The sequence below is a fragment of the Malus domestica genome, chromosome 08 (genome assembly GCF_042453785.1).
Source record: "Malus domestica chromosome 08, GDT2T_hap1".
In the NCBI taxonomy this organism is placed as follows: domain Eukaryota; kingdom Viridiplantae; phylum Streptophyta; class Magnoliopsida; order Rosales; family Rosaceae; genus Malus; species Malus domestica.
The window spans coordinates 30,891,867-30,917,990 of NC_091668.1; the positions used below are offsets into that span (position 1 = coordinate 30,891,867).

The 26,124-nt window shown below is 39.3% G+C and overlaps 2 protein-coding genes, 1 long non-coding RNA gene, 1 other non-coding gene and 1 pseudogene across 4 annotated transcripts; 3 read left to right on the forward strand and 2 right to left on the reverse strand.

Annotated features, from left to right (window-relative positions):
• Positions 1 to 4,526: 4,526 nt before the first annotated feature.
• On the reverse strand, positions 4,527 to 5,934 carry LOC139197975 (uncharacterized). Its single transcript, XR_011583413.1, has 2 exons — positions 5,553 to 5,934; positions 4,527 to 4,974 (listed from the first exon to the last, which is right to left on the reverse strand). It is a non-coding gene; the product is annotated as an uncharacterized lncRNA (long non-coding RNA).
• Positions 5,888 to 12,371, forward strand: LOC103441999 (pentatricopeptide repeat-containing protein At1g56690, mitochondrial-like). Its single transcript, XM_008380731.4, has 5 exons — positions 5,888 to 6,272; positions 7,633 to 7,735; positions 9,017 to 9,055; positions 9,378 to 11,820; positions 11,941 to 12,371. Exon 4 carries the CDS (start codon positions 9,401 to 9,403, stop codon positions 11,510 to 11,512), a length of 2,112 nt encoding a protein of 703 aa, XP_008378953.3. The 5' UTR covers positions 5,888 to 6,272; positions 7,633 to 7,735; positions 9,017 to 9,055; positions 9,378 to 9,400; the 3' UTR covers positions 11,513 to 11,820; positions 11,941 to 12,371.
• Positions 12,372 to 12,969: 598 nt separating this feature from the next.
• Positions 12,970 to 14,015, reverse strand: LOC139198175 (protein NIM1-INTERACTING 3-like). Its single transcript, XM_070826445.1, has 2 exons — positions 13,712 to 14,015; positions 12,970 to 12,986 (listed from the first exon to the last, which is right to left on the reverse strand). Exons 1-2 carry the CDS (start codon positions 14,013 to 14,015, stop codon positions 12,970 to 12,972), a joined length of 321 nt encoding a protein of 106 aa, XP_070682546.1.
• A 1,826-nt stretch (positions 14,016 to 15,841) lies between these two features.
• Positions 15,842 to 24,064, forward strand: LOC139198176 (coatomer subunit beta-1-like; annotated as a pseudogene).
• On the forward strand, positions 16,463 to 16,534 carry TRNAQ-CUG (transfer RNA glutamine (anticodon CUG)). The gene has a single exon. It is a non-coding gene; the product is annotated as a tRNA-Gln (tRNA).
• Positions 24,065 to 26,124: the final 2,060 nt, after the last annotated feature.

Here is a 26,124-nt window from a genome sequence, read left to right on the forward strand (position 1 = left end):
GTAAATTTCTTCGATTAAACTTGACATGGATACATTTTAAAATCAAAGAAAAAAGAATTTACTCATATAAGTTTAAAAATGGATTAGAACAAAATTGAATAGATTTTATATAAAAAAAGGGTACATTTTACATATAACAAATTGGTATATTTACATTTTAAGATTAAAAAGTTTTACATGAATGGGTACATATAATTAGCATGGGTACATTTAGCAAAATAAAAAGTACAAATAAAAAAAATATATGTGTCACATCCCAGCCCGGTCCCCCGCCGGTACCACATCCCGGGCTCGACTCAACCGTAGCACAATATTGTCCGCTTTGGACCCCGACTACGCCCTCATGGATTTGTTTCTGGGAACTCACACGAGAACTTCCCAGTGGGTCACCTATCATAGAATTCCTCTCGCGCGAACTCGTTTAACTTTGGAGTTCCGATGGAACTCGAAGCTAGTGAGTTCCCAAAAAGCCTTGTGCTAGGTAAAGATGAGAGTATATATATAAGGCTTACATGATCCTCACCCTTGAGCGATGTAAGATGTTACAATCCACCTCACGGCCCCGACGTCTTTGTCGGCACACTTCCGGTCAGGGATTGATTCTGATATCAAATTGTCACATCTCGGCCCGGGCCCCCACCACATTCCGAGCTCGACTACGCCGTAGCACAATATTGTCCTCTTTGGGCCCCGACCACGCCCTCACGATTTTGTTTATGGGAACTCACACGAGAACTTCCTAGTGGGTCACCCATTATAGGATTGCTTTCGCGCGAACTCGCTTAACTTTGGAGTTCCAATGGAACCCGAAGCCAATGAGTTCCCAAAAGGTCTCGTGCTAGGTAAAGATGAAAATATACATATAAGGCTTACATGATCCTCACCCCTAGACGATGTGGGATGTTACAATATGGGTACAATTACAAATAAACTTTAAAAAATATGGGCACAAAAAGAAATTAATATATGAGTACAAATTAAAACTGAAAAGAAAATTGGTACGAGTTAAAAAAGAATTACAAATTAATAATGGGGACAAACTAAAACTAAAAATATATGATAAAAAATTTAGTCATAAATATAAATATACTATTTGTAATATTTTTAACATTAAATGAATATATTTAAATTAAAAAATATTTTATTATTGAAATAATTAATGATGTTATTAATACCCAAAAACCTTGATAAAAATTTGAAAAGGAATATGATTTTAATTAATGGAGTAGTAAAAGGAAGGATAAAAACCTAATTTCTCATTCTTATAAACTAAAGCATGCATAAGTAACATAAAGCAGAGCGGATATCTCTTGCTTTAATGTGTTTTGGTTCCCTTAATTTGCCTTTGTGCAGAAATAGGTAGCGTTTTCTTTTCTTCAACTGCATGCCAGGATATATATCCAGAACTCGCACTGGCAGTCTTGCAGGCCATCATTCTATATCCCTACTCACATCACATGGTTTATTTCCAAATTTACTTTCTCACATATTTTTAAAAGCAAAGTAAGTTATATATTTCACATTCCTTAGATCAACCGCATTTATTATTTTCGTGCCCTTGATTGATTCACTTGTACCCAAAACGACGTGTGATGCTCATAAAGGCATTTTGACAACTCAAACGCACAATTCATTTTTTTTTTCTATAGATTTTTGCTTCAAAGTCAGGTTATTCGACGGTAATTTCAATTCTTATAAATATATACTGCATTATCTATGAAAATTTTATCTGATAAAATTAAGGCATGCAAGGATTAATTGGTAATATAGCCACGGAGGTTATACACACAAATGTGTGTGTGTGTATATATATCAAATATCTATGTATAGAAATGATATCCAAGTGTCTTAACCGAGTCCACATTTCCTAAAATTGTGTGGCCGATTAATTACCTGGTGTGTTTCCAGTTAGAAGCCTCATTGTGGTTACGTATAGATCTGCACTCTGCAGTAATTGAGAGTGGGTGAGTTGTCTGCATATAATGACATCCTTCTAGGTTGCTTTCAGGAACAACATAGAGGGTTGTGGGTAATGATACATCTTCTTGTTTTCTTTGGGAGCTTTTGGGGATGATCTTAAAGGCGTGATAATCCATCCAGGCATTTCTGTTTCATTATTCCTTCCGTTGGTAACTAAGCATTTGAAAAGTTGAGTGCATATATATGCGTTGTAACTTGCGAGCCTGAACCCCTCACTTAATTACAAGTTAAAAGTGAAAAGGAATACCGTTAGATTGTAATTCTAAATGACATGTAACTTCCAAGCTTTAAGAATGTGTGGTTTGATAATATTGATTTTCCAGAGCCCTACGTAACGTACTCTTATGATCTTATCGCAGAATCAAACACTGCGGCTTTGACATAATAAAGGAAAAGACTAGTCAGCCAATCGCTGGGAACATTCCCACCCCTTTATAATTTTGTCTGGACTTAGATCCGAATGCCACACACACACACACACACACACAAACATACATATATATATTAAGGGACCAAAGTAAAGCTTAATATCCTTGGGTAAAGCATAAGATTCAAAGCAAGCAAAAACTGAAAGAAAAAACAAAGGAGAGACTACCTTTCCTTTTACACAGTCCGTTAGTATCCACCACCTCCTTCCTTCCAACCCCACCACCAAGTCCTCACGCATGATTCGGGGGAGTGAGGGAAAGAGAAACAAAATTGCATCTAATTCCCTCTGTTTCCAACTTTTTTCATCTGTCTAAGCATTGTCATTCCATATTTAGGCACATCAGGAGATGATATAATTTGTCAAATGAGCTCAAATGTGTAGTTATTGTGCTATCAATTTACTAATCAGATGCGCTATTTTATATGTGTTTAGACGCTAGACTAGAACATCAAATTAACAAAGTAAATGCTAGCGTGATACTAAATAGCTTCTCTTGAGTTGTCGTGTCTATCTCAACCTAAGAAACATTTTCAGAAGGGAACAATGAGATAATTCTAAATTGATTCTTATTTGTTGCTTTTAAAGATGGTTTACGGGGTTTTAACGACGTTTAGTTGGTTGAAAACATATTTTAAATTTTGAAGATATTTTTGAAATTTCTCCATTTTATTTTCCCTTCACATCTAGAGCTTGTTAAAGACTATTTAAACTTTATTAAGAAGCTGAAAATGGAGAGTTTCGTTGTGATTTCTCGTAGGGATGGATGAGATGATAAAACAAGAGTCAACTAGCTATATTTTTCTTTTTTGTGTTAGCTAGGACATATTCATAATTATATACACAATAAATAAGTTATAAAGCGATCTTATCTAAATCAAATATGTTGATGAACAAGAATTTATTTATTTATTTTTAATTTGGCCGTAAAGTCCATCTCACTCCAGCATTGTTATCATGGGAAGTGACTTTAAGAAGAATTTATTGATAAACAAGAAAACTACAATATGTCAGGGGAATATGAGGCCAAACCCTAACCATTAAAGAATTCTTAAAAACAAGTCAAAACCTCTTTTAACAAAACCTATAACAAGGAAGCTTAGAAAGGTATGAGAATAAGTAGCTGTAGCACAAGTAGAGGATAAATCCCACCAATGAACACTGGGATGATACTACATGGTTCCTTATGTGTGCGCACGGGTTTGTGACAGAGGGAGATACGTATGATATTACGAGATTTCATGGGATTGAAACATTTGACTGCCTTGATACACATAATAGACTCAAATCATCCAATTTTTCTATAAGAGATAGTGGGGAAATTATTTTGCATTTAGGCAACTATGCGTAATGCGTTTACTCACAATTTTTCTCTAAAAATCATATTTTTTCATTGGAATTGATATTATTATTCTAATTAATGGCAAGGGAAATGGGATGGTTTGAATCCCATATTTATTTGGTTGAAGAGAAAATCCTACAACTTGGATAATCTTCCATTACACTTGCATCTAAATCATAGCTAGTACACATAATCCACCACTAAGTGCGGTGCTATTTTTCTAGCGGTATTTTGATTTAAATTCAGTCAACTCACTATATTTAAATAAATAAATAAAAAACCCCAAATTATAATAAATGCAAGGGAAATGCTAGGAAGATTTTTTTAAAGTATAACTCTTTATGAACTCTCCACTACCTCATGTTTTTTACTCAACGTTTATAATTGGTAAGCAACATCATTGTGTTGAGAGTGCTTAAGATTAATGCCCATGCTAATATTATAAATTTTTTGATACAAAGCAATATTGGGGTAAGAGGGATACGAACCTAGCTAAAGGGTGCATGGTAAATGCTCTAAGATTAACCACTTGAGCTACAATCCACTTGCCATGGAGAATTTTTGGGTGCAAGCCAAAGGAAACCGTTATAAAGAAAGAATTATCGGTATGCCAACATGAAGAAACAATGGCCAAGAAAAGAAAATATCAGCTATGCACAAATATGAACAAGTAAGGATTATCCTACTCATTTACCGGTCGGACATTGACAGCCGAATAAAGACGGGGAATAAAACAAATGGCCGGAATTACCAGCAACCATCTCATGAACAAATGTATTCGGAAAATTAAACCTCAATTACGTTCTGTAACAGGTAACAGATTCAATTTATACCTACTTCAGCAAAAGAGGGCTGTCAACCCAAAGCATGGCCGAGGATGGCGATTCTGAATACAGGTATTTGATTTGCCGTATTTGTGTTGTATCCAAAAAAAGAAAGTTGCTAGTACTTTGCAGTAAAGTTACAGAACCCAGTAAGAAGGCCCTAATCTTTGCGGAACATGTTTCTGAACTCATCAATGGATTTTGGCTTTTCATCATCCTGTTCCTCAGTTTTTGGTTTATTCGTACTATGACCAAGTGCAAGGATATTCCTGGGAGTTGCAAATGTGTTCTTACCCCTCAGCTGTACATTATCGCTTGCTTGGTTATAAGTAGACTGCGTGCTTGACGTGCCATAGGTGCATTGGAGGCCTCAGCAGAATTATTAGACTCGGCTCCCCTGGCTGCACCAGTTAGAGTGAAAGATTATTTTTAATTGAGACAGAATTTCAAAGAACATATATGCCCAATACAAAGGGCTTGTGTGTATTGAAGTGCAGAAATTTGGAACACCATTTCTTGAATGCAGAAAGATCCATCTCTAGTAATATAATATCCACTTTCAGAAGGAGAGGATATTGTCTTTAAGTCTCCTTTTTTCCCTCCATGAGAGCCTTTTTACCTCCGTTAGGTTTTAGACTTGAACTTATTTTTATGCTCTGTTGCATATTTCTTGTCTATCTACTGGTTTTCAGTTTTCACCCGGTTTTGAACAAGTTTCACTTATCCACCGACCTCCTTGGGCCAGAGTAGATAAGCAAACAATAAATAAAATCAAAAGCAACGCATTTGATATTCTCAGTTTTTCAGCAAGGTTTTAGACTTCAATTCTCCGTCCAATAGAGTATGGTGCAAATTTAGATTTGAGACTTGGTCACAAAATCAGTGGGAGCTGGTACATTCAATTTCAAACCGAGCCACATTTGATGAATACCAAGAATAATACTATAAATGTAGTACATAATAAAATTTGAGCACATACCTAATTTTATTATACACAATTGGATCGTACTCTCCACTCCCTCCTCGTCCTCCTCCTCCTCCGCCTCCGCCTCCAAGCGTGCCCTCCCAGTCGTGGCACCGCCGCCGCTGCTGCAGATGTTGTTTAGGGGGGAGGAGTGAGAGTGCGTGGGTTTTGTAGACATTGGGGACTGCGGTGATTATTCGTTTGAGAGATGAAGGGGTCGTGCTGCTGAATCTATATCGAAGAAGAGACTGAAACATCCTTCTCTGTGCAGCCTGCAGGCGCGTGGGTTTGTTTTGGTGTACTACAACTTGTTCGAATTGAATCTTGAAAGGAAGCAGATTAGTGACTGAGTGAGGAAATGTATGCATCCCCCTCCCAAATTCATTACCACCTAACTGGACTTTGGTTTCGGTCAAAAATTTACATAGTTTAATACAAACATACGAAAATTCTCAGTATTATTACAATAAAACCCCTTATATTTTCCAATATTTTCTAATTTACCATCTGATCAAAACAAAAACCCTCGTCCCTTTCTCCCCCACTCCCGTAACCCTCTCTCGCAACTCGCCGTTTGTTCTTCCTAGCCCCTCTCTTCCGCCGTATGTTCTTCCGGTAGCCTCTCTCAGTATCTCTTTTCTCCTCCCTCGTGCAGTGGACGCCTGGACGGAATCATTCTTGTCATCTCTGCTCTGGTCGTCTCTACATCTCTGCATTCTCCAGATTCCACTCCAGGTTCGATGAATCGATTTTGTCTTCTTAATTTGGCTATTTACTTGGATGAAACATATGTAAGACTTTGGCTATTTCGTGAATAAGTTCCGTTACTGCTTCCATAGAAACTATTCCTGATGATGCCAAGTACAATACAGCATGAAAATGAGTCTGCAACTGTTAATCTGAGTTTAGGATTAGATTTCCATCCTTCGATGTCACTCCTCGACGTTGACAACTTGGAGAAGAAATATGAATGCAATAATTCATTCAAACGAAATTAGTGAATGAATTTGTCTGATTCATATAAATACATTATACAGAGATAACTGATGGTTTCTTTTCGTCTCCTTCCGTCTAAATGTTGTCACAGCCCAAAGATAACTCTTGTACCAATGGCCTTGGCCTGGCAAGACCAACTTAATTCTCAAGAATGGGATTTGAGAACTGGATTTGGCACACCCCAAAATGCGTTTTGTTGCTTTTAAGTTTTAAGTTGTTAATTTTTGAGGCAGATTTGTAAGAATATTAAGTACCTTTTGAGGCAGATTTGGTAATCAGTGTTTATACTTTTAGTATGCTTATACTCTAAAATGATCTGTTCTGTTGCTTGTTAATACTACACTATGCTGTCTCTAAAATGATCTGTTTTGTTGCTTGTTAATTTTTGAGTCATTTGGCTGTCTTTGCTTTTATGGTCGTGAAAGATACTGCTCCCACATGTATGTTGATTCTGCTATATATCTTTGAACTGCTTGTGAATTGCTGATAAAATGGTTCTTGAAATTCATTTAAGTTAGTAGTAGTTTCTTCCTCACTAATCACTCATCTAAAACAAGTGTAATGGATACAAAGGATCACACTACCTCTTATTTATCATCTACGCAAATCAAAATTAACAATAGTACAAGAACACTTTGAAAGATAAAGCAACATATATATTTATATATAGAATTTTATAGATATGCTTATGATAGCTAGCTAGCTGGATCAGATCGAAGTTCATCATTGATCGTGTCTGTTGGAGACATAAAAATAAATATAAAAGTGTGATCGATTCATGGCATCCATTTGCTTTGGGTATAAGAAATGGGACGAGGAATTCACAAGCAACATCAGTTGTCATATCGATCACACTTTTCATTATACAAGTCTGTTATTCTCATCATGTTGGAATTTCAATTTAGTTTTGGATTTCTTTGGAACGATTCAACTTCTAATAGGGTTTTGTTTCTTATGTTAATGGTTTTAATTTTCAGGGTATTTAGGCATTTTTCTGTTATATTTGAAATATTTTATAAAAAATGACATTTATAAAATTAGGTGTCAAATTTTGGTTATTATTGATAAATACTCTGGCTACCACTGAGAGAGGTTGCAGGTTTTAAAAGCTTCGGAATTCCTGCTATACCCTCATAAATTTCTCCAGCGGCAACGGCGAGAGTTGGAGGCTTGGAACACACAGTACCAGCGGCAGCTTGAAGGTGAGATTTCTTGTTCTCAGATCATATATTTTTACTCTGTTCAGTTTTTTAGACCGTTGATTTTTTTTTTTTCTGGTTTGAATTCCTACGTATGGATTAATTAGCAAATTTTGATGTTCCTGTTGGGTTTCCTATTCCATCTGTGAAAGTCATGTAATTTAGAAATAACCGGAAAAATAAATATGAAATATGAAGTCAAACCACTGGACTTGAGAAAAGAATTTTGCATTTTTGGGGTTTTTAAGTGAATTTTGATAAGAGTTGTTAGGATTGTAGTTTAGTTTTAGGTCATTATATGGTTATGGTATTGAGCATGGTTGCATTCAGAAGAGAGGGGAGTCCGTGATGTGCGATATGGAAATGGTAACTATTTGGGTATCTGATGAAGAGGGGATGGAATTTGCCCATCTTTTATTGATCAGCTGAACTTTGAGCCATTGCGGCGGTGTTCAGTGCTGCCAGAAATTACAGTATTGTTTTGCTGGAATTACATTGGTGAAATTAGAAAGAGATGGCATTTCCCGAGAGAGAGTGAGAGGGGGAAACATAGCATTACAAGCAAATAGGGAAGAGAGTTTACTGTTTGTTTCTATAACAGTTGCCTTGTTCTAGTTGGTCCTAAAAGGGGAACCTTGCTGCTTGCTATATCTCTGGGTCCCCTCTAGAAGGTTGGCCGCTTATTCTGGATCTTTCCATTTTCAAGAAGATCCATGGCTTGATATGACAACCGATGTTGCTTGTGACATTTAAAATCCTTGGCCATGTGAAGGAGCAAATTTGTTTTCTTTTCAGAGGTTCATTAGCTTGAAGGTTTCATGATACTGTAACTGGTGATAAAAGCAAACTTAACAAGTGATTTTTTTTTAGGAAAACTAATGAAAAGGGCTTGAAAACTTTGAGTTTTAATGATAAGGACAAAATAAAGGGTAAAGTGAATAGTACCAGGATTGACTTTTTAGTGTAAAAATGTGGGTTTTCGTTAAAGTGAACAGTACCGGATGCTTTTCGTTAAAGTTCCCTTTTTTTTTTCTCATACCTTTCTGCTCACATCTTCGTCATTGTTTGATTTTTAGCAAAGTACAATATGTCAAATTGGTAATTCGAATATGATGGGAATGGTTAACATTTTTCTTATTAGTATACGTCTCCTGAATAGTTACTTTTTCATGCTTGTATAATTTGGTCATTCTGAAAATTCTTCTGCATAAAATTTGACTTACTTAAGTATGAATCTACGTGTGCAAAAGTTAGCTTATGATTGATATCTGTGTGTTTCTGTAGGGTGGGAGCTAAAGCTTGGCAAACAAGAAAGAATATGAGGTGTGCTTGTGTCTGGAGTAATTTGTATTCCATTTTGTAATAGGGAATTGTTATTGGCACTCCAAAAATCTCATTTTGCACTATAGATTTTCTATAATTAGAAAGAAAAATACACCAATAAGGAATATAGAATGAGATTTTTGGAGTGCTAATAACAGTTCCCTTGTAATATGGTTGTTAATGTTTCACTTTGTATTTTCCGTGTAAAAATGAAATTGTGTATTGTTGTGGAGGTTGAGTTGGAAAAAAAGGGAACTGGTTTATTAGACTAGATCTCTAGCCTTTACTCTGTAAACTCTGAATAATTGTTTTCTTTATGTAGGTAGTGCAATATTTAGTGTAACAATGCTGGCTCGATTTATTCTATCTCGGAAATATGGCACTGGTATTGCAATTTCCGCCAATTCTCAGATTGCTCAGTATGCTCGGGTTGGCCAAATTGAGAAAGCCCGAAGGGTGTTTGATCAAATGCACGATAAAAATATTGTGTCTTGGAACTCAATGGTGGGAGGTTACTTCCAAAGTAATCAGCCAGGAGAAGCCCGGAGGTTGTTTGATAAAATGCAGGAGCGGAATACAGTTTCTTGGAATGGTTTGATATCTGGGTATGTCAAGAATGGGATGTTCAGTGAGGCTAGGAAAGTGTTTGATTCAATGCCCGAAAGGAATATTGTTTCGTGGACGTCGATGGTTCGAGGGTACGTGCAAGAGGGTATGATTTCAGAGGCTGAATCACTCTTCTGGGAAATGCCTGAAAAGAATGTTGTTTCGTGGACAGTGATGTTGGGTGGCCTGATTCAAGAGGGTAGGATTGATGATGCCCGTAGGCTTTATGATATGATGCCTGACAAGGATGTCGTGGCAAGGACGAATATGATTGGTGGGTATTTTCAGGTTGGACGTTTGGCTGAAGCACGTGAGATTTTTGATGAGATGCCGCGTAGGAATGTTGTTTCCTGGACTATGATGGTATCTGGATATGTGCATAACCAACAAGTGGATATTGCTAGAAAGCTTTTTGAAGTGATGCCAGAGAAAAATGAGGTGTCTTGGACAGCAATGCTGATAGGTTACACTCAGTGTGGACGGATCATAGAGGCTTCAGAGCTTTTTCAAGCAATGCCTATTAAGTCAGTTGTTGCTTGTAATGCCATGATACTTGGGTATGGTCAAAATGGAGAGGTAGCTAAGGCAAGGGAAGTTTTTGATAATATGAGAGATAGGGATGATCGGACATGGAGTGCGATGATTAAAGTTTACGAACGGAAAGGTTTTGAATTTGAAGCCCTTGACTTGTTTGCTTTGATACAAAGAGAAGATATAAGGCCGAATTTCCCTTCTTTGATAAGTGTTCTATCTGTTTGTGGCAGCTTGGCGAATCTTGATTTTGGTCGACAGATTCATGCCCAGTTGGTGAGGAACCGGTTTGATCTTGATGTATATGTTGCTTCAGTATTGATGACAATGTATGTTAAATGTGGCAACCTTGTGAAGGCAAAACAGGTGTTTGACAGGTTTTCTGCAAAGGATATTGTTATGTGGAACTCAATGATCACTGGTTATGCCCAACATGGTTTAGGAGATAAAGCTCTACAAGTGTTTGATGAGATGTGCTCTTTGGGCATAGCAGCAGATGAAATCACCTTTATTGGAGTTCTTTCAGCGTGTAGCTATAGTGGGAATGTAGAAAAAGGTCTTGAGATTTTTGAAACGATGAAATCAAAGTACCAGGTGGAGCCAGGAACTGCACATTTTGCATGTATGGTTGATCTGCTTGGTCGAGCAGGGCAAGTAAAGGAGGCAATGGATTTAATTAATAGGATGCCAGTGGAAGCAGATGCGATTGTTTGGGGTGCCTTATTAGGTGCATGCAGACAGCACAAGGAAATGGACTTGGCGGAAGTTGCAGCAAAGAAACTTACAGAGCTTGAGCCTGATAAAGCAGGGCCTTACGTCTTGCTATCAAATATTTATGCATCCCAGGGTAGATGGCATGATGTTGCAGAGGTGAGGGAAAACATGAGAGCAAGAAGTCTTCGCAAGTCACCTGGCTGTAGCTGGATTGCGGTGGAGAAAAATGTACATATGTTTACTGGGGGAGAGAGCACGGGACACCCAGAACATGAGATGATCATGAGAGAGTTACAGAGACTGGGTGTATTATTAAGAGAAGCTGGTTACTGCCCTGATGGGAGCTTTGTATTGCATGATGTAGAAGAAGAAGAGAAGGCGCACAGCTTGGGTTATCATAGTGAGAAATTGGCCATAGCATATGGGCTTCTGAAGGTGCCAAAAGGGATGCCAATTCGTGTGATGAAGAACCTTCGGGTTTGTGGGGATTGCCATTCTGCAATTAAATTAATAGCTAAAGTTACACAGAGAGAGATTGTTTTGAGGGATGCTAACAGATTTCATCATTTTAAGGATGGTGTGTGTTCTTGCGGAGACTATTGGTGATTCCAAACTTATTGGGAGAGTCTGGTTTTGAGACAGGAATTGTGCCTACCGGAGTTAATTGACCAGGACAGAAATTGATACTTCCAAATAATGACACCTATATATAGAACCAAGAGGAGAACTTGCTAAAACTTTGTTGGTACATGGGGAGAACTTTCAAATACGATAACTTGTATGCACTAGCTATCCAAAAAAGCTTGTAAACTTCAAGGTGTAAGGCCTACAATGATGGTTCTGGATTTGAAACGGTTTTGAAGTACTTATGCTTGTGCGAAAATGGCATGAGGTGAAAATTTTCTCGTGTGGAGGTATGTTGTATTCAATCTAAGTTCATAATATTGATTTTTTTTTTTAGTTTTTGTTATACTGTTTGTTCTGTTACTCGGCTAATATTTTGTGCTACATTCGCTGTTCACCTTATGATTCAGGGCTGGAACTTGACATGAATGATACACAGTGAGATCAGCCGAGGAAGGCGAACATAGAGCTTTTGTTGCCCTGAAGTTCATTCAAGAAAGGTCATCTTTTAAATACTTTTAAATTTCCCTGGTTCCTAGCTTAAGGTGATCTCTTTGGGATCAAACTTATAGTTTCCTCTATGCCCTGCTATCAACAACCATGCTAGCGAGTGCACTTTTGCATGCATGGTTGAGTTTGTCAAAGAGGTTTCCCGCCAATTGAATGGTTGGGATGTTAGTATAAATAAATTATACTTGTAAAATATTTGAAGGGCATCACTGATATTGACAATTTTTGTATAAACTTGTTGATTTCTCTCCTTGCTGGAAACCTGTTATTGATTGTTTGCACATCGGTTGCTGCCGAAAACAGCGTTCAAACACAAGCATTTTGCACTGTATCCTGGTGTCTATCAGTTTATTATTTCAAGGAAATCCTCTATAAGATGTTAAAGAAGAAAAAAGGTATTTCCCTTTAGACTGAAGAAGAAAGTAGTAAAACGAAAACTTGTGCCCAAACAGCAAAAACAAGTTCGAACTGGTTTAGGATTTCTAATTGATCATGGTAAAAGATCTTCACTTGAATTGAGCTAAACCAGGCTCCTCTTTTTCTCCTTCTGAGTGTGAGCTTGTTTCAAATTCACATTTTTCATTGTTAATGAAAATAAATATAATTCCTGTCGATTTTCGATTTGCTCGTAGACGGCAGTGCCTCTGATCTCGGCTTAGAGTAACCTTTTTTGAACTCTCACATGATCGTACACTCCATCTTATATGAGTGAAGTGAAAAATAAGTTGCACAAAGCTTTCATTCTAGAGTAATTTTCTTTGTTTATATACGGAAAAAGATCTATCATTTAAGTGTGACCTATTGTAGCCTTGTAGGTTGTGATGTCCTTCAATGTGGGTCAAGTGTTGGTTTGATGTGAATCAACTAAGTTTGCTCATTTTCAAAGGGATTTTCTACGGTTCTGCAGACTATGAGATCATTCGGTTGCTTTAACCGTGATCTTTGTCTAACAAGACAAAAATCAAGATCTAACGGTTAAAACAACAAGAGTATTTCATACTACGAAGCACTCTAGAATTTTGCATTTTCAAAGGTTGAATGAGTCATACATGGTTGGTTGGTTTAGTTTGCTGATGTCATGCTATTACATCCCTCCTTTATCTCCTTACTTCTTTATTTCAAGCTAGAAGTAGTGGTTACCACTGGTGATAGTTTATGATCCAAGAAGATATTTTCTACTTGAATAATTTGAAGTAGTGTCTACTTGATTACAATACATCTTAAAGAAAAACCGCGTCAAATCCAAAACTTTACAAAAAATTCAACAAACTTTGTAATGGGAGAAGGACGCCAAAAGAAAATACGCTATGAGGGGCCATAGCATTGACATTGAGTAAACAACTTGGTAATTTACAAAAGCTTAGGCCAATTTTCCAAAAAAAAAAAAAAAAAAAAAAAAACAGCTCAGGCCAATGAGCCACATGGAAGAAAATACACTGCACTGTTAGTTCATTTGACCTACCACCCAAGTTCCCAGAACGAAAACTGAACAAAGTGCCTACAAAGAAGCCTTTAAAAAAAAAAAAAAAAAAAAAAAAAAAATTCCGGTACAAGCAATGTTGTAGGAGGAAGGAAAATCAAACTCGGGACCTCAGGCGCAAGGTTGAATGTCATGAAACTAAACTACAAGCTCCATGCCCTACAAAGAAAGGTTTAGGTTTAAACCATTACCTTCTTTATCTTCCTCTTTCTTATCTTCTTCTTCTTCTTCTTCTTCTTGTTTTGCTTTAGAGGAACCTCCTCCATGATGACCAGAAATCTTAACATCCTCAAGGAAGTCTTCCGGTTGAAATGTCGGGTTCCAACCCCCGGCAGCCTTGCTGTCTTCCTTCTTCTCATCTTTCTTCTCTTTCAACCCATTTGAATTGCCCCTGAGAAGCTGGCGCACCTCCCTCGTACTTCTAATCAACGCATAAAATTTCTCAATCTTCTCCTCTTCATCCTCCATCTTCCTCTTCTTTCCTCCTCCTTCCATGGTTCTCTCTCTTAACCACCCCTTGCTCTGTGTGTGTGTGTCTGGTATACACACACATATATAAAATGTATTATGTTTGTGTGTGTGTAGACGTAATCACTTTGTTTTCTTCTGCATTGCTTATTTTCTCAACTTGTTTGTGACTTTAGACGGAAGGGAAAGATGAGGACCTGAAATGCGCGTTGCTTGCTCGACTGTTTATATTATATTATTATTGACAAAGACTATAGGAGTCGTTGATGGAGGAGAGAGGAAGGAACACACGCATTGACAAAAATACCCATTAGGAACCTGCATATTTTGACTTGCAGGGTCGAAATCTGTGTTGGAAAGCAGTGGTAGAATGGTCAATTCCGCTAGGGTGCGGTTAGCAGAATAATTGGGCTGCGTCATCCCCACAACGTAACGTTTCCACCAACCATGCCGTGAGCAAAGCAATTATGACATGTGATAGTGCCCTTTTCCCGGCGTCCTAGATTCCCCTTACTGTACTTGATCTTTTTCTGATTACGAACTGGGGTGTTGAGTTGTCACTCAATCAGTCATCGATGTTGTATTTATCATTGGGGGTAATTGAATTTAAGACGTCATATTTATAAGTAGAGAATAATATCGCTTCACCGTAGTATGCCCATTTAGTAAGTAAGATATAATTAGAATTTGAATGAATCTACAATAATTTCAAGGCAAATTAAAGACTGTACTTGATCTTTTTCTGATTATGAACTGGGGTGTTGAGTTGTCACTCAATGAATCATCGATGTTGTATTCATCATTGGAGGTAGTTGAATTTAAGACATCATATTTATAAGTAGAGAATAATATCGCTTCACCGTAGTAAGATACAATTAGGATTTGAAATGAATCTACACTAATTTCAAGGCAAATTAAAGGCAGCAGTGAATGATTTCACATTTGAAGGAGGTTATAAGAGATTTAGACATTAAGAAAACTTATTCCTTCTAATCCTACCACTTTAGAGATGATCTTTTCTTTGGTGCCGATCAAATTGTTGACCCGTTGGATCTTATGTGAACACAAAGCCACCAGGCTACACAAAGACGGACATCATTTTGGAGATGATCAAAATAGATAAGTTTTCTTCATGAGTAAATTTTAAGGAAAATTAACAAAAAGAATTTTAAAACTTTGAATTTTAATAAATAAAAAAAACAATTAAAACTTTATTTAATGATAAAAAAGGACAAAAGCCAAAAACAAAAAAATAAAAAATAAAAAACAAAAAAAAACAAAAAACGAACTAAAAGCGTGTGCAAGACCAATCCTTAAATGGGGCCGTTATTTTTTGTGGTAGTGAAATGGGGCTATTTATTCGGCAAGAAAATAAGGGAGCTTTGTTTCAAAAAAAAAAAAAAAAAAAAAAAAAAAAGAGGGAGCTTTTCCCTTTGGCGCCAATATCATCATCCTATGCCAAGGAGTTTTTTTTGGGTAAATTACAAGGTTTGAGGTCGATTTCAATTTCTTACAACATTTTAAAAACATTTCACTTTCATATATATCCATTACATTTTTCATCCATTAATCCGTTAAGAGTTATCATGACTGCCACATTTATACTACGTGGCAAATATATTTTTTTATACATTTAAAATATTATAATATTTACCCTAAAGAAAAAAAAACCCAGAAATCGTCTTCCTCGACCCCTTCGTTTTCGACTTTCAGGTTTGTTGTCTCTCTCTCTGAGAACTCCAAAGCTCAAGACATAAGACCGTCTGGATTTCTCTCTTGTGCATGCCCACCCGACCCATCTTCCTGCCATTGATGCACTCCTCTCCGTTGTAATCGACTCATTTGAAGCTTCGATGCGTGCTGCGATCCGCGAGGCTATGGATTCTACACTCACCGCCATTCACAAGGCTGTGAATCCTGTACTCGCACAAATCCGCAGTGACCTTGCTCAGTTACACTGTGACTTGGCTCTCAACGTTGAGGGAGATTCTGATCTAGCCTTGATGTGTTCCGCGGAAGCTGAATCGATCGAGGTCGGTCACCAAAAACCTCACAACAGAGATAGCAACCCACTGCGAATTTCGTCGACAATCCACGACCATTCTATTCCGCCATTGCTCTCATCTTCACCGATGTTACGCACACTGGCAACTTTGGCTATCAAGCCATAGTCGAACGATTCCGCTGCAGCCATAGTTTCTCTACCGGAATCGAAGAAAGTGATTCATGCTTCGACGATGACCTCTGCTCCGCGGCTACTCTGTACACACTTTTTCTATGATACTACGAAAACTGGAGCTGAGGTAGTTCTCTATTTGCGTTTCATTATAACAACTTCAGACGTTATATTTCCTTCTCTTTTGACTGATAACTATAATGCATTTCGGAATGATAAATATGGTTGGATAAATTGGTATCTTGTGGGTAAATTTGTTAAGAAGAATTTGTTTGCATTGCATCTGTTTGATGAACAAGGTTCTATGGTCTAGTGGTCAGGACATTGGACTCTGAATCCAGTAACCCGAGTTCAAATCTCGGTAGAACCTTTCAAACAATCTTGATGGAAAGATATAGAGATGGGAAAAAGGATTTACACATGGTCTTTATAGATTTGGAAAAAGCGTATGATAGGGTCCCAAGAGACATTCTTTGGAGGATTTTAGAGAAGAAAGGAGTACGAGTAGCATATATCCAAGCTATAAAGGATATGTATGAAGGAGCAAAGACTGCCGTAAGAACTCATGAAGGACAAACCGAAAGCTTTCCCATAACTGTAGGATTACATCAAGGCTCATCCTTAAGTCCTTACCTTTTTGCGTTGGTAATGGATGAGTTAACACGACATATTCAAGATGATATTCCTTGGTGTATGCTTTTCGCAGACGATATAGTGTTGATAGATGAAACTCAGGAAGGGGTAAATGCAAAGCTTAACCTTTGGAGAGAAGTGTTGGAATCTAAAGGTCTTCGCCTAAGCCGATCAAAGACAGAATATATGGAGTGCAAGTTCAGTGCAAATGGAGGCCAAAACGAGTTAGGGGTGAGGATCGGAGATCAAGAAATACCAAAGAGCGACCGTTTTCGTTACCTAGGATCTATCTTGCAAAAGAACGGAGAATTAGATGGAGATCTCAACCATAGAATACAAGCTGGATGGATGAAGTGGAAGAGTGCATCCGGCGTGTTGTGTGACCGCCGTATGCCACTGAAGCTCAAGGGAAAATTTTATAGGACGGCAATAAGGCCGGCGATGCTGTATGGCACAGAATGTTGGGCGGTGAAACATCAACACGTACACAAAATGGGTGTAGCGGAGATGAGGATGCTTCGTTGGATGTGTGGGCACACGAGAAAGGATAAGATTAGGAATGAGGATATCCGGAGTAAAGTAGGAGTAGCCGAAATTGAAGGAAAGATGAGAGAAAATCGGTTACGGTGGTTTGGACATGTGCAAAGAAGGCCTACTGACGTTCCGATTAGAAGATGCGACTATGGGACAGAGGTTCAGGGCCGAAGGGGTAGAGGAAGACCTAGGAAAACTTTGGAAGAGACTCTAAGAAAAGACTTAGAGTACTTGGATCTAACGAAGGACATGACACAGGATCGAGCACAATGGCGTTCTAAGATTCATATAGCCGATCCCACTCAGTGACTTGGATTTTCCAAGTCTCCAACCGAGAAGTTTTCCTCACTCGGGAAATTAAGGGAACACTACCCCAACCTACATGCTCCACTCAGAAAGCTTCAACATACAAGCTTTAACAAAAGAAAATTCAAAGAACTTAGCGAAGAAGGCTTTGGTGTATTTAACACAATACGTTGAAATGAAGGAAAGCTTATTTATTGATATCCCCGATAAGCTACAAATATGTACATATACATGAGTCAAAATAAGCACACAAGAGGGAGCCTTCACAAAGGTTGCTTAGGAGAAGTCTCAGCAGTCGGTAGAGCCCCAGAAAGAGAAGGCACCGGAGGGGGATCATTTGGAGCCTCAGTACTGGACAGAACCCTAGAAGGAGGAGGCATCAGAGGTTGATCATTTGGAGCTTCATTACGCGGTACAGCCCCAGAAGACGAAGGCAATAAATGCCTTTGGAACAAACCCACAAATCTCTGATGATCAAGTAAAACCTGACCATCAGTTTCCTTCATCTGGTCAAGCTTCCTCTTCATGTTTGTAGCATAGTCATGTGCGAGCCGGTGCAACTGTTTATTCTCATGCTTGAGCCCTCTAATCTCCTGTTTGAGACTCATCACTTCAGCCGCCAATGATTCAACTTGGCGGGTTCGAGCAAATAGGCGTTGGGCCATATTAGACACAGAACCTGCACACTGAACACTGAGAGCCAGCGAATCCTTAACAGCTAACTCATCAGACCGTTTGGAAAGTAGTCTGTTATCTTTGGGAGTGAGAAGGTTCCTGGCCACCACCGCAGCGGTCATATCATTCTTCATCACGGAATCCCCAACGGTAAGAGGACCAGTAGGGGAGACGAAGGATGGGCGCCATATGTTGTCTGGAGAAGGCGGGGCTGCCTCTTCAACAAGGTTCAAGTCAAAACGACGGTCGGAGGGGCCAGACATTTACAAAGGTGTTGAAGAGAGAAGAGGTCGGACAAATCAAGATCTTAGAAGTGCAAGAATGAAGCTTCTACTGGTGGAGATTCAAGTGTGCTTTGGAACTTAATGTCAGCCCCTATAAAAATCTGCACTCGACGAAGCTTCAGAAATCGAAGAGGCGCCTGCTCAGAAATCGAAGAGGCGTTTGCTTTCTCAAAAGCTGGGCTGCTTAGAGATCACGAGGGTTGATCTCAGAAATCGAAGAGGCGTTTGCTTTCTCAAAAGTTGGGCTGCTCAAATACCACGAAGGCCGATCTCAAAAATCGAAGGGGCGCTCGCTTTCTCAAAAGCTGGGCTCCCCAGAGACCACGAGGGCCGATCTTAGAAATCGAAGAGGCACCTACTTTTCCAGCCTTTTCCAGCCTTGTCAGCACCTGTCACACGCACACTCAGTTTTGCGGAAATTATGGGCATTCTGTCAAAGACTTCTGGGGAAGTAGAAAACACATGAATCTTACTGTTCAATCACCCACTTCCCATACGCAACAATAGCTCATGGGTACCACAAATAACTTTGCCAAAGTTCTCTGCCAAAGTTGAGCACGTGAAGCTTGCAGCTCCCACTACATCGCTCTGACCAAGAAGGGTAAAAGAATAGTAAAGAAACAGCACTAACAAAGTTTAGACCCATAAATTTTGACGGTCTAGCTACCATATTATTACCCACAAGGGTAAAGGAACAGTACCACTGCTGGATAATTGGAAAGTCCCTGTGTGTCAACCTCTGTGCTTCGTGGCAAGGTAGACTAGCAAACATGCCCAACCTTTACTCACATTCAAGAAAACACTCCCAATAAGATTGCTTGCTCCAAAATCGAAGAGGCACCGTCCTCCGAATCTCGAGAGCCAGACTCCCAACATGACTACTTTCTTAAAAATCGAAGAGAGGGTAAAGGAACAGTACCATTGCTGGATAATTGGAAAGTCCCTGTGTGTCAACCTCTGTGCTTCGTGGCAAGGTAGACTAGCAAACATGCCCAACCTTTACTCACATTCGAGAAAACACTCCCAACAAGATTGCTTGCTCCAAAATCGAAGAGGCACCGCCCTCCGAATCTCGAGAGCCAGACTCCCAACATGATTACTTTCTCAAAAATCGAAGATACACTGCTCCCCGAATCTCGAGAGCCAGACCCCCAGCATGATTGCTTTCTCAAAAATCGATGAGGCATCGTTCTCCGAATCAATCGAAGAGGCGCTCGCTTTCTCAAAAGCTGGGCTGCTCAGAGACCACGAGGGCCGATCTCAGAAATCGAAGAGGCACCTACTTTTCTAGCCTTGTCAGCACCTGTCACACGCACACTCAGCTTTGCAGAAATTATGGGCATTCTGTCGAAGACTTCTGGTGAAGTAGAAAGCACATGAATCTTACTGTTCAATCACCCACTTCCCACACGCAACAATAGCTCATGGGTACCACAAATAACTTTGCCAAAGTTCTCTGCCAAAGTTGAGCACGTGAAGCTTGCAGCTCCCACTACATCGCTCTGACCAAGAAAGGTAAAAGAATAGCAAAGAAGCAGCACTAACAAAAGTTTAGACACATAAATTTTGAAGGTCTAGCTACCATATTATTACCCACAACTGTAAAGGAACAGTACCACTGCTGGATAATTGGAAAGTCCCTGTGTGTCAACCTCTGTGCTTCGTGGCAAGGTAGACTAGCAAACATGCCCAACCTTTACTCACATTCGAGAAAACACTCCCAATAAGATTGCTTGCTCCAAAATCGAAGAGGCATCGTCCTCCGAATCTCGAGAGCCAGACTCCCAACATGACTACTTTCTCAAAATCGAAGAGAGGGTAAAGGAACAGTACCATTGCTGGATAATTGGAAAGTCCCTGTGTGTCAACCTTTGTGCTTCGTGGCAAGGTAGACTAGCAAACATGCCCAACCTTTACTCACATTCGAGACAACACTCCCAACAAGATTGCTTGCTCCAAAATCGAAGAGGCACCGTCCTCCGAATCTCGAGAGCCAGACTCCCAACATGATTACTTCCTCAAAAATCGAAGAGACACTGCTCTCCGAATCTCGAGAGTCATACCCCCATCATGATTGCTTTCTCAAAAATCGAAGAGGCATCGTTCTCCGAATCTCGAGAGCCAGATACCACAGACCACTTTTTCAAAGTGCTCTGACAGAGTTAAAACATGTGAAACTGGCAGCTCCCACTACCGTGCTATGACCAAGCAGGGTAAAGGAATAACATTACTACTTGTTGTTAGGGAGACTCCTATATATGTCGACCTCCATCCCCAACGGACAGGCAGACCTGCAAAAATGCTCAACCCTTCATCATATCTGAGAGGGCACTCCCAACGAAGCCTTTCGAAATATTCAGCTTTCTTTCCCCCCGATAATACCTCTGCAAACAAGCTATACTAGAGCAAGAATATCTCATATCATCAGGGTTAAAAGCAAGAGTATCCCATATCATGCTTTTTCCCTGTCTTTTCTTTTGGCCTTGTTTTTACCTGCAAGACAAGGAGAAAGAGAGCAATCAGTCAGCACTTGGAATCAAGCTTCCAGCCAGGAACTGACTGCCTGGAACCCCTTACCTGATTACTTACCTGGCATTGCTCTCGAGTACTCATCTTCAACATCTTATGTTTCCAGGGAAGATTCCGCATCTGCTTGAGGAACAGATAGGGCAAGTGCGAAGGATACAAGGAAGCATGTGGAGACAAGCGTAACAGCACACGTGCCGATACATTCATTACTCTGTCAAAAGCAAAAGTATCCCATATCAGCAGGGTGGAACGTACTCTAGATTTGATGGACTTGTTTTGACCCTCAAATTCTTCAGTCGGCCTTATACTCTGGAGGAAACCAGAAAACCCTCCAGCTCAGTTCAAGAATAAGCCTGTGGAAAGTTACTTCTTCAAAAGCAAAAGTATCTCATATCATCTCTTCTCATTTTTCTTCTCTTTATCCTTCATGCTGCTGCAAGATGGGGAGAAGGTGAACAATCAATCGGAGCTCTGATTGCTTACCTTGTCTGTCACCTCTTTCAGCAGACCCCCTAGCTCGGCGACTTGGGGGACTCCTACTACATGGTTTGTATCGCGCTTGACCAAGCCTGAAACTACAAGTAAGCTTCAAGTGAAATTGATACATTACCTTGTGCATCTCCACCAGTTAAAGATACCACCCCTGGATGGAGGAAGAGTACTTCCAGAGAAGATGCCACATCTACCTATGAGACAGATAAGGCAAGTCAAGACGACACCACACTCCGATACTTAGAAGTTTTGTGATTACGAGATCATTCTCCCACAATATTTCCTAATGTCATTTGTACTAAATCATTCACTTGTACTCACTAAATGAGAGCTTGAACCTATGTACTTGTGTAAACCCTTCACAATTAATGAGAACTCTTCTATTCCGTGGACGTAGCCAATCTGGGTGAACCACGTACATCTTGTGTTTGCTTTCCTATCTCTATCCATTTATATACTTATCCACACTAATGACCGGAGCAATCTAGCGAAGATCACAAAAAGCGATCGTTTTCGCTACCTAGGATCTATCTTGCAAGAGAACGGAGAATTAGATGGAGATCTCAACCATAGAATACGAGCTGGATGGAAAGAGTGCATCCGGCGTGTTGTGTGACCGTCGTAGGCCACTGAAGCTCAAGGGAAAATTTTATAGGACGGCAATAAGGCTAGCGATGTTGTATGGCACAGAATGTTGGGTGGTGAAGCATCAACACGTACACAAAATGGGTGTAGCGGAGATGAGGATGCTTCATGGGATGTGTGGGCACACGAGAAAGGATAAGATTGGGAATGAGGATATCCGAGGTAAAGTAGGAGTAGCCGAAATTGTAGGAAATATGAGAGAAAATCGGCTCCGGTGATTTTGAACATGTGCAAAGAAGGCCGACTGACGCTCCGGTTCGAAGATGTGACTACGGGACAGAGGTTCAGGGCCGAAGGGGTAGAGGAAGACCTAGGACAACTTTGGAAGAGACTCTAAGAAAAGACTTAGAGTACTTGGATCTAACGGAGGACATGACACAAAACCGAGCGCAATGGCGTTCTAGGATTCATATAGCCGACCCCACTTAGTGGGAAAAGGCTTTGTTGTTGTTGCATCTGTTTGATGAATTGCCTAAGAGATGGAGAGAAAACAATATGGCAATAACTGAGTCGATGAAGGAAAGGTTTTCCAATAAATACTTCCCATCTGATCCTTCCTACAACCATTCAATCCCACAAACCATTTTGTTATTGTGAAAATTATGTCGAACAAACCGTGGAAAACAGGGGAGAGCTGCTGCCAATACCTATTATCAGCTGCTTCTTTCACAAAGTGACAACAATGTGAAGCTTATTGTTCTTGATCGGCTCACTGAGCTAAAGTCTTCTCATAGAGAAGTTGTAGTTGATATGTTCCTGGATATGCTGAGGGCACTTTCTAGTCATAATCTTGACATTAGAAGGAAGACCATAGACATTGTTTTTAGCTTGGTTACTTGCACAAACATTAATGAGCTTGTTCTTATTTTGAAAAGGGAAGTTGTTAAGACTCATACTCGAGAGCTAGAAAAGAATGGTGAATACAGGCAGATGCTTATTCAGGCTATTCACTCTTGTGCAATAAAGTTCCCAGAAGTGGCGAGCATAGTGGTACATCTGTTGATGGATTTCTTAAGAGGCAGTAATGTTGCTTCTGTTGTTGATATGATTGTTCTTATCCGAGATATAATAGAAACCAACCTTAGAGTAAGGGTATCTATAATAACAAAGCTATTAGACACTTTCTACCAAATCCGAGCATCACGGGTTTGCTCTTCCGGCCTTTGGATTTTTGCAGCATGTTGCACGTCACTTGCTGAATTTAAAGGTGGAACTGCATCAATTAAACGGTGCCTAAGCGAATTGCCTTTTCTCTCGGTTTCGGAAGAAGAAAGTAATGATTCTTCACAAAAGGTTCAGCGAGTAAACTCCATGACCGTGTCTTTTAAAAGACCTACTATTCTTGCTGATGGAACTTATGCCACACATCATGCTGCATCTGGAATTTCTTTCTCTCCTCCTACCCTTTTTCAAGGATCCGTGGCATTTGGGAACTTGAGATCCCTGCTTCACACTGGTGACTTTTTCCTTGGGACAGTTGTTGCATACCCTATGATCAAGCTTGCCCTGAGATTGGAAGGGGTCCAACCATCAAAAGTTGAAGTGAATAAAGCATTTTCGCAAGCACTGTTGATTGTTGTTTCTATGTTGCAATTAGGACAATCTCCAGTTCTTCCACATCCAATTGACAATGATTCATATGCCGGGATGGTCCTCTGCATAAGATTGCTATGCAATACTGGTGATGAGGTCAGAAAAATATGGTTAAAATCTTGCTGTCAAAGTTTTGTTAACATGCTTTCAAAAAACAATTAAGGGAGACAGAGGAGATAAAAGCAACGGCTCAGATTGCTCAAGCATAACCGGTTCGATTATTACTACATGGAGCTATTTCAGGTGCGCTTTATGCAGGACACATTCATAGCTTGTTATAGAGGGAATGCATTACTGAATCATTTCTTCGAGGTTTGTCATGGTTGCTTCGATTCATTGATAAATGGATACATAGCATGGATCTTGAAAATCATAAGCTCAATCCTCGTAATGAACACTATGGATGCATTGTGGATCTTCTTAGCCGTGCTAATCTGTTAAATGTGGCTGAAAAGTTCATCAGAGATATGCCTACTCAACCTGATGTGGTTATATGAGGATCTCTGCTTTTTACATGTAGGATTTATAGGAACATAGAATTGGTAGAGTTGGTTGATAAAAGGACATGAGTGTTTGAACCCCAAGGTGCTTATGTTAATTCACCAAGAGACGCTAGAAGTTCCTTAATTTGGGATGTTGCTCATGGTCACTAAGATGCAGTGGAAGTTCTGTTACAAAACAATGCTAGTCTTGTTGCTGAAAATAATGACAGTATTACACCTTTGTAGTCATCTGTTTTGGTTGGTTCACTACCATGCTTAGAATTATTGGTTCATATTGATCATCCAAATATGCGTATCACCCCCTGGGAAGTTGCACTGATATTGGGACAATGGGTTTCTAATATTAAAAAGGACACAAAAATGCTATTTTACTGTGCTTTGATCAAATTGCTAGAGGACAAGGACCTATCTGTAAGGTTGGCAGCTTGTAGGCCTCTCTGTTTTCATAGTGAAGATGCTAGTTTTTCAAAAGGAGAATTCATCATTCTTCTCCCTATCTATTGGAATTCATGCCTTTAGTTGATTAAGGAAGTTCAGGAGCTTGACTCGAAGAAGGCTTGGGAGGAATCTGCCAATGAGTGCCTTCTGCAGATTCAACTTCTTGTTGCTTTGAGGACAACAAGTAATTGGGAGGACTTCCACAATTCCATTTTTAAGCCTTGAGGACAAGGCTAATTTTCAAGGGGGGAATATTGTTATGAACCCAAAATGTAATTGAGGTTTATGCTTTAATTGAATTGTTAAGAATTGTTAAATATGCCATCTGGCGTTTTAAGAAGTAGAGTCTGTATAAAAGGAGCCCAACTTCCTCAAATGTGGCAGATCAGAATTTACAACAAAGAAATTAAATACAAAAATATTTGGAGCTTTGCTCCTTCATCTCTTTTTCCCTCTTCTTCCATAACTTTCTTGTGCTACTTGCAGGTTGATTAAGGGAATTGAGAATTGGGTCTTATCAGAGGGTCCACCGAAGACCTTCGACTATACATCATCGGCATAGTCTTCGTCTTCGTCATCCTTGTCATCCGTGGCGAATCAGGATCAAGAATTAGGGTTTCAGATCAACTTGGATTGGCAGGTTGGAGATGATGAGGAGCAGGTGGCTTTGAGGCTTAAGTCGCAGCTAATGGTGGCGTTCTCGATGGGGGTTGCGGGGGAGGTGGGGGTGGGTTGAGATAAGGGGTTTGGGTTGTAGGGAAGTGGTTTGGGTTGCAGGGAAGGGGTTAGGGAAGACGATTTCTGGTGTTGTTTTGTTTTGTTTTTTTTAAATAGGGTAAATATTATAATATTTTAAATGCATACATAATTATTTTTTTGCCACGTGGCATAAATATGGCAGCCACGTGGCACAAATGTGGCAGCTACTTCAGCTCTTATCGGATCAATGAATGAAAAATTTAATGGATATATTATATTGAAATAAAATAGTACTTGAGGTATGAAAGTAAAATGTTTTAAAGATGTAAGGAATTGAAATCGATCCCAAACCTAAGATGGTAAAGTGTAATTTACCTTTTCTTTTTCTTTTTTCTTTTGATTTTTTTTATCTAACTAATAATTATAATCATTATATTTCTCTTTCCATACATAATGGTGGAGGAAGAGTTTGCTCATCACCTGGGTGGTGTGCACAATTTAGGTAGATAGTGTAATGCACATAATTCAAGTAGATAGTTTAATACGCATGATTCAGATAGATAGGGTAATGATAATGTATCTTCACATGGAAAGTATATTGGCAATATACTGTCAATATGATTGAGATA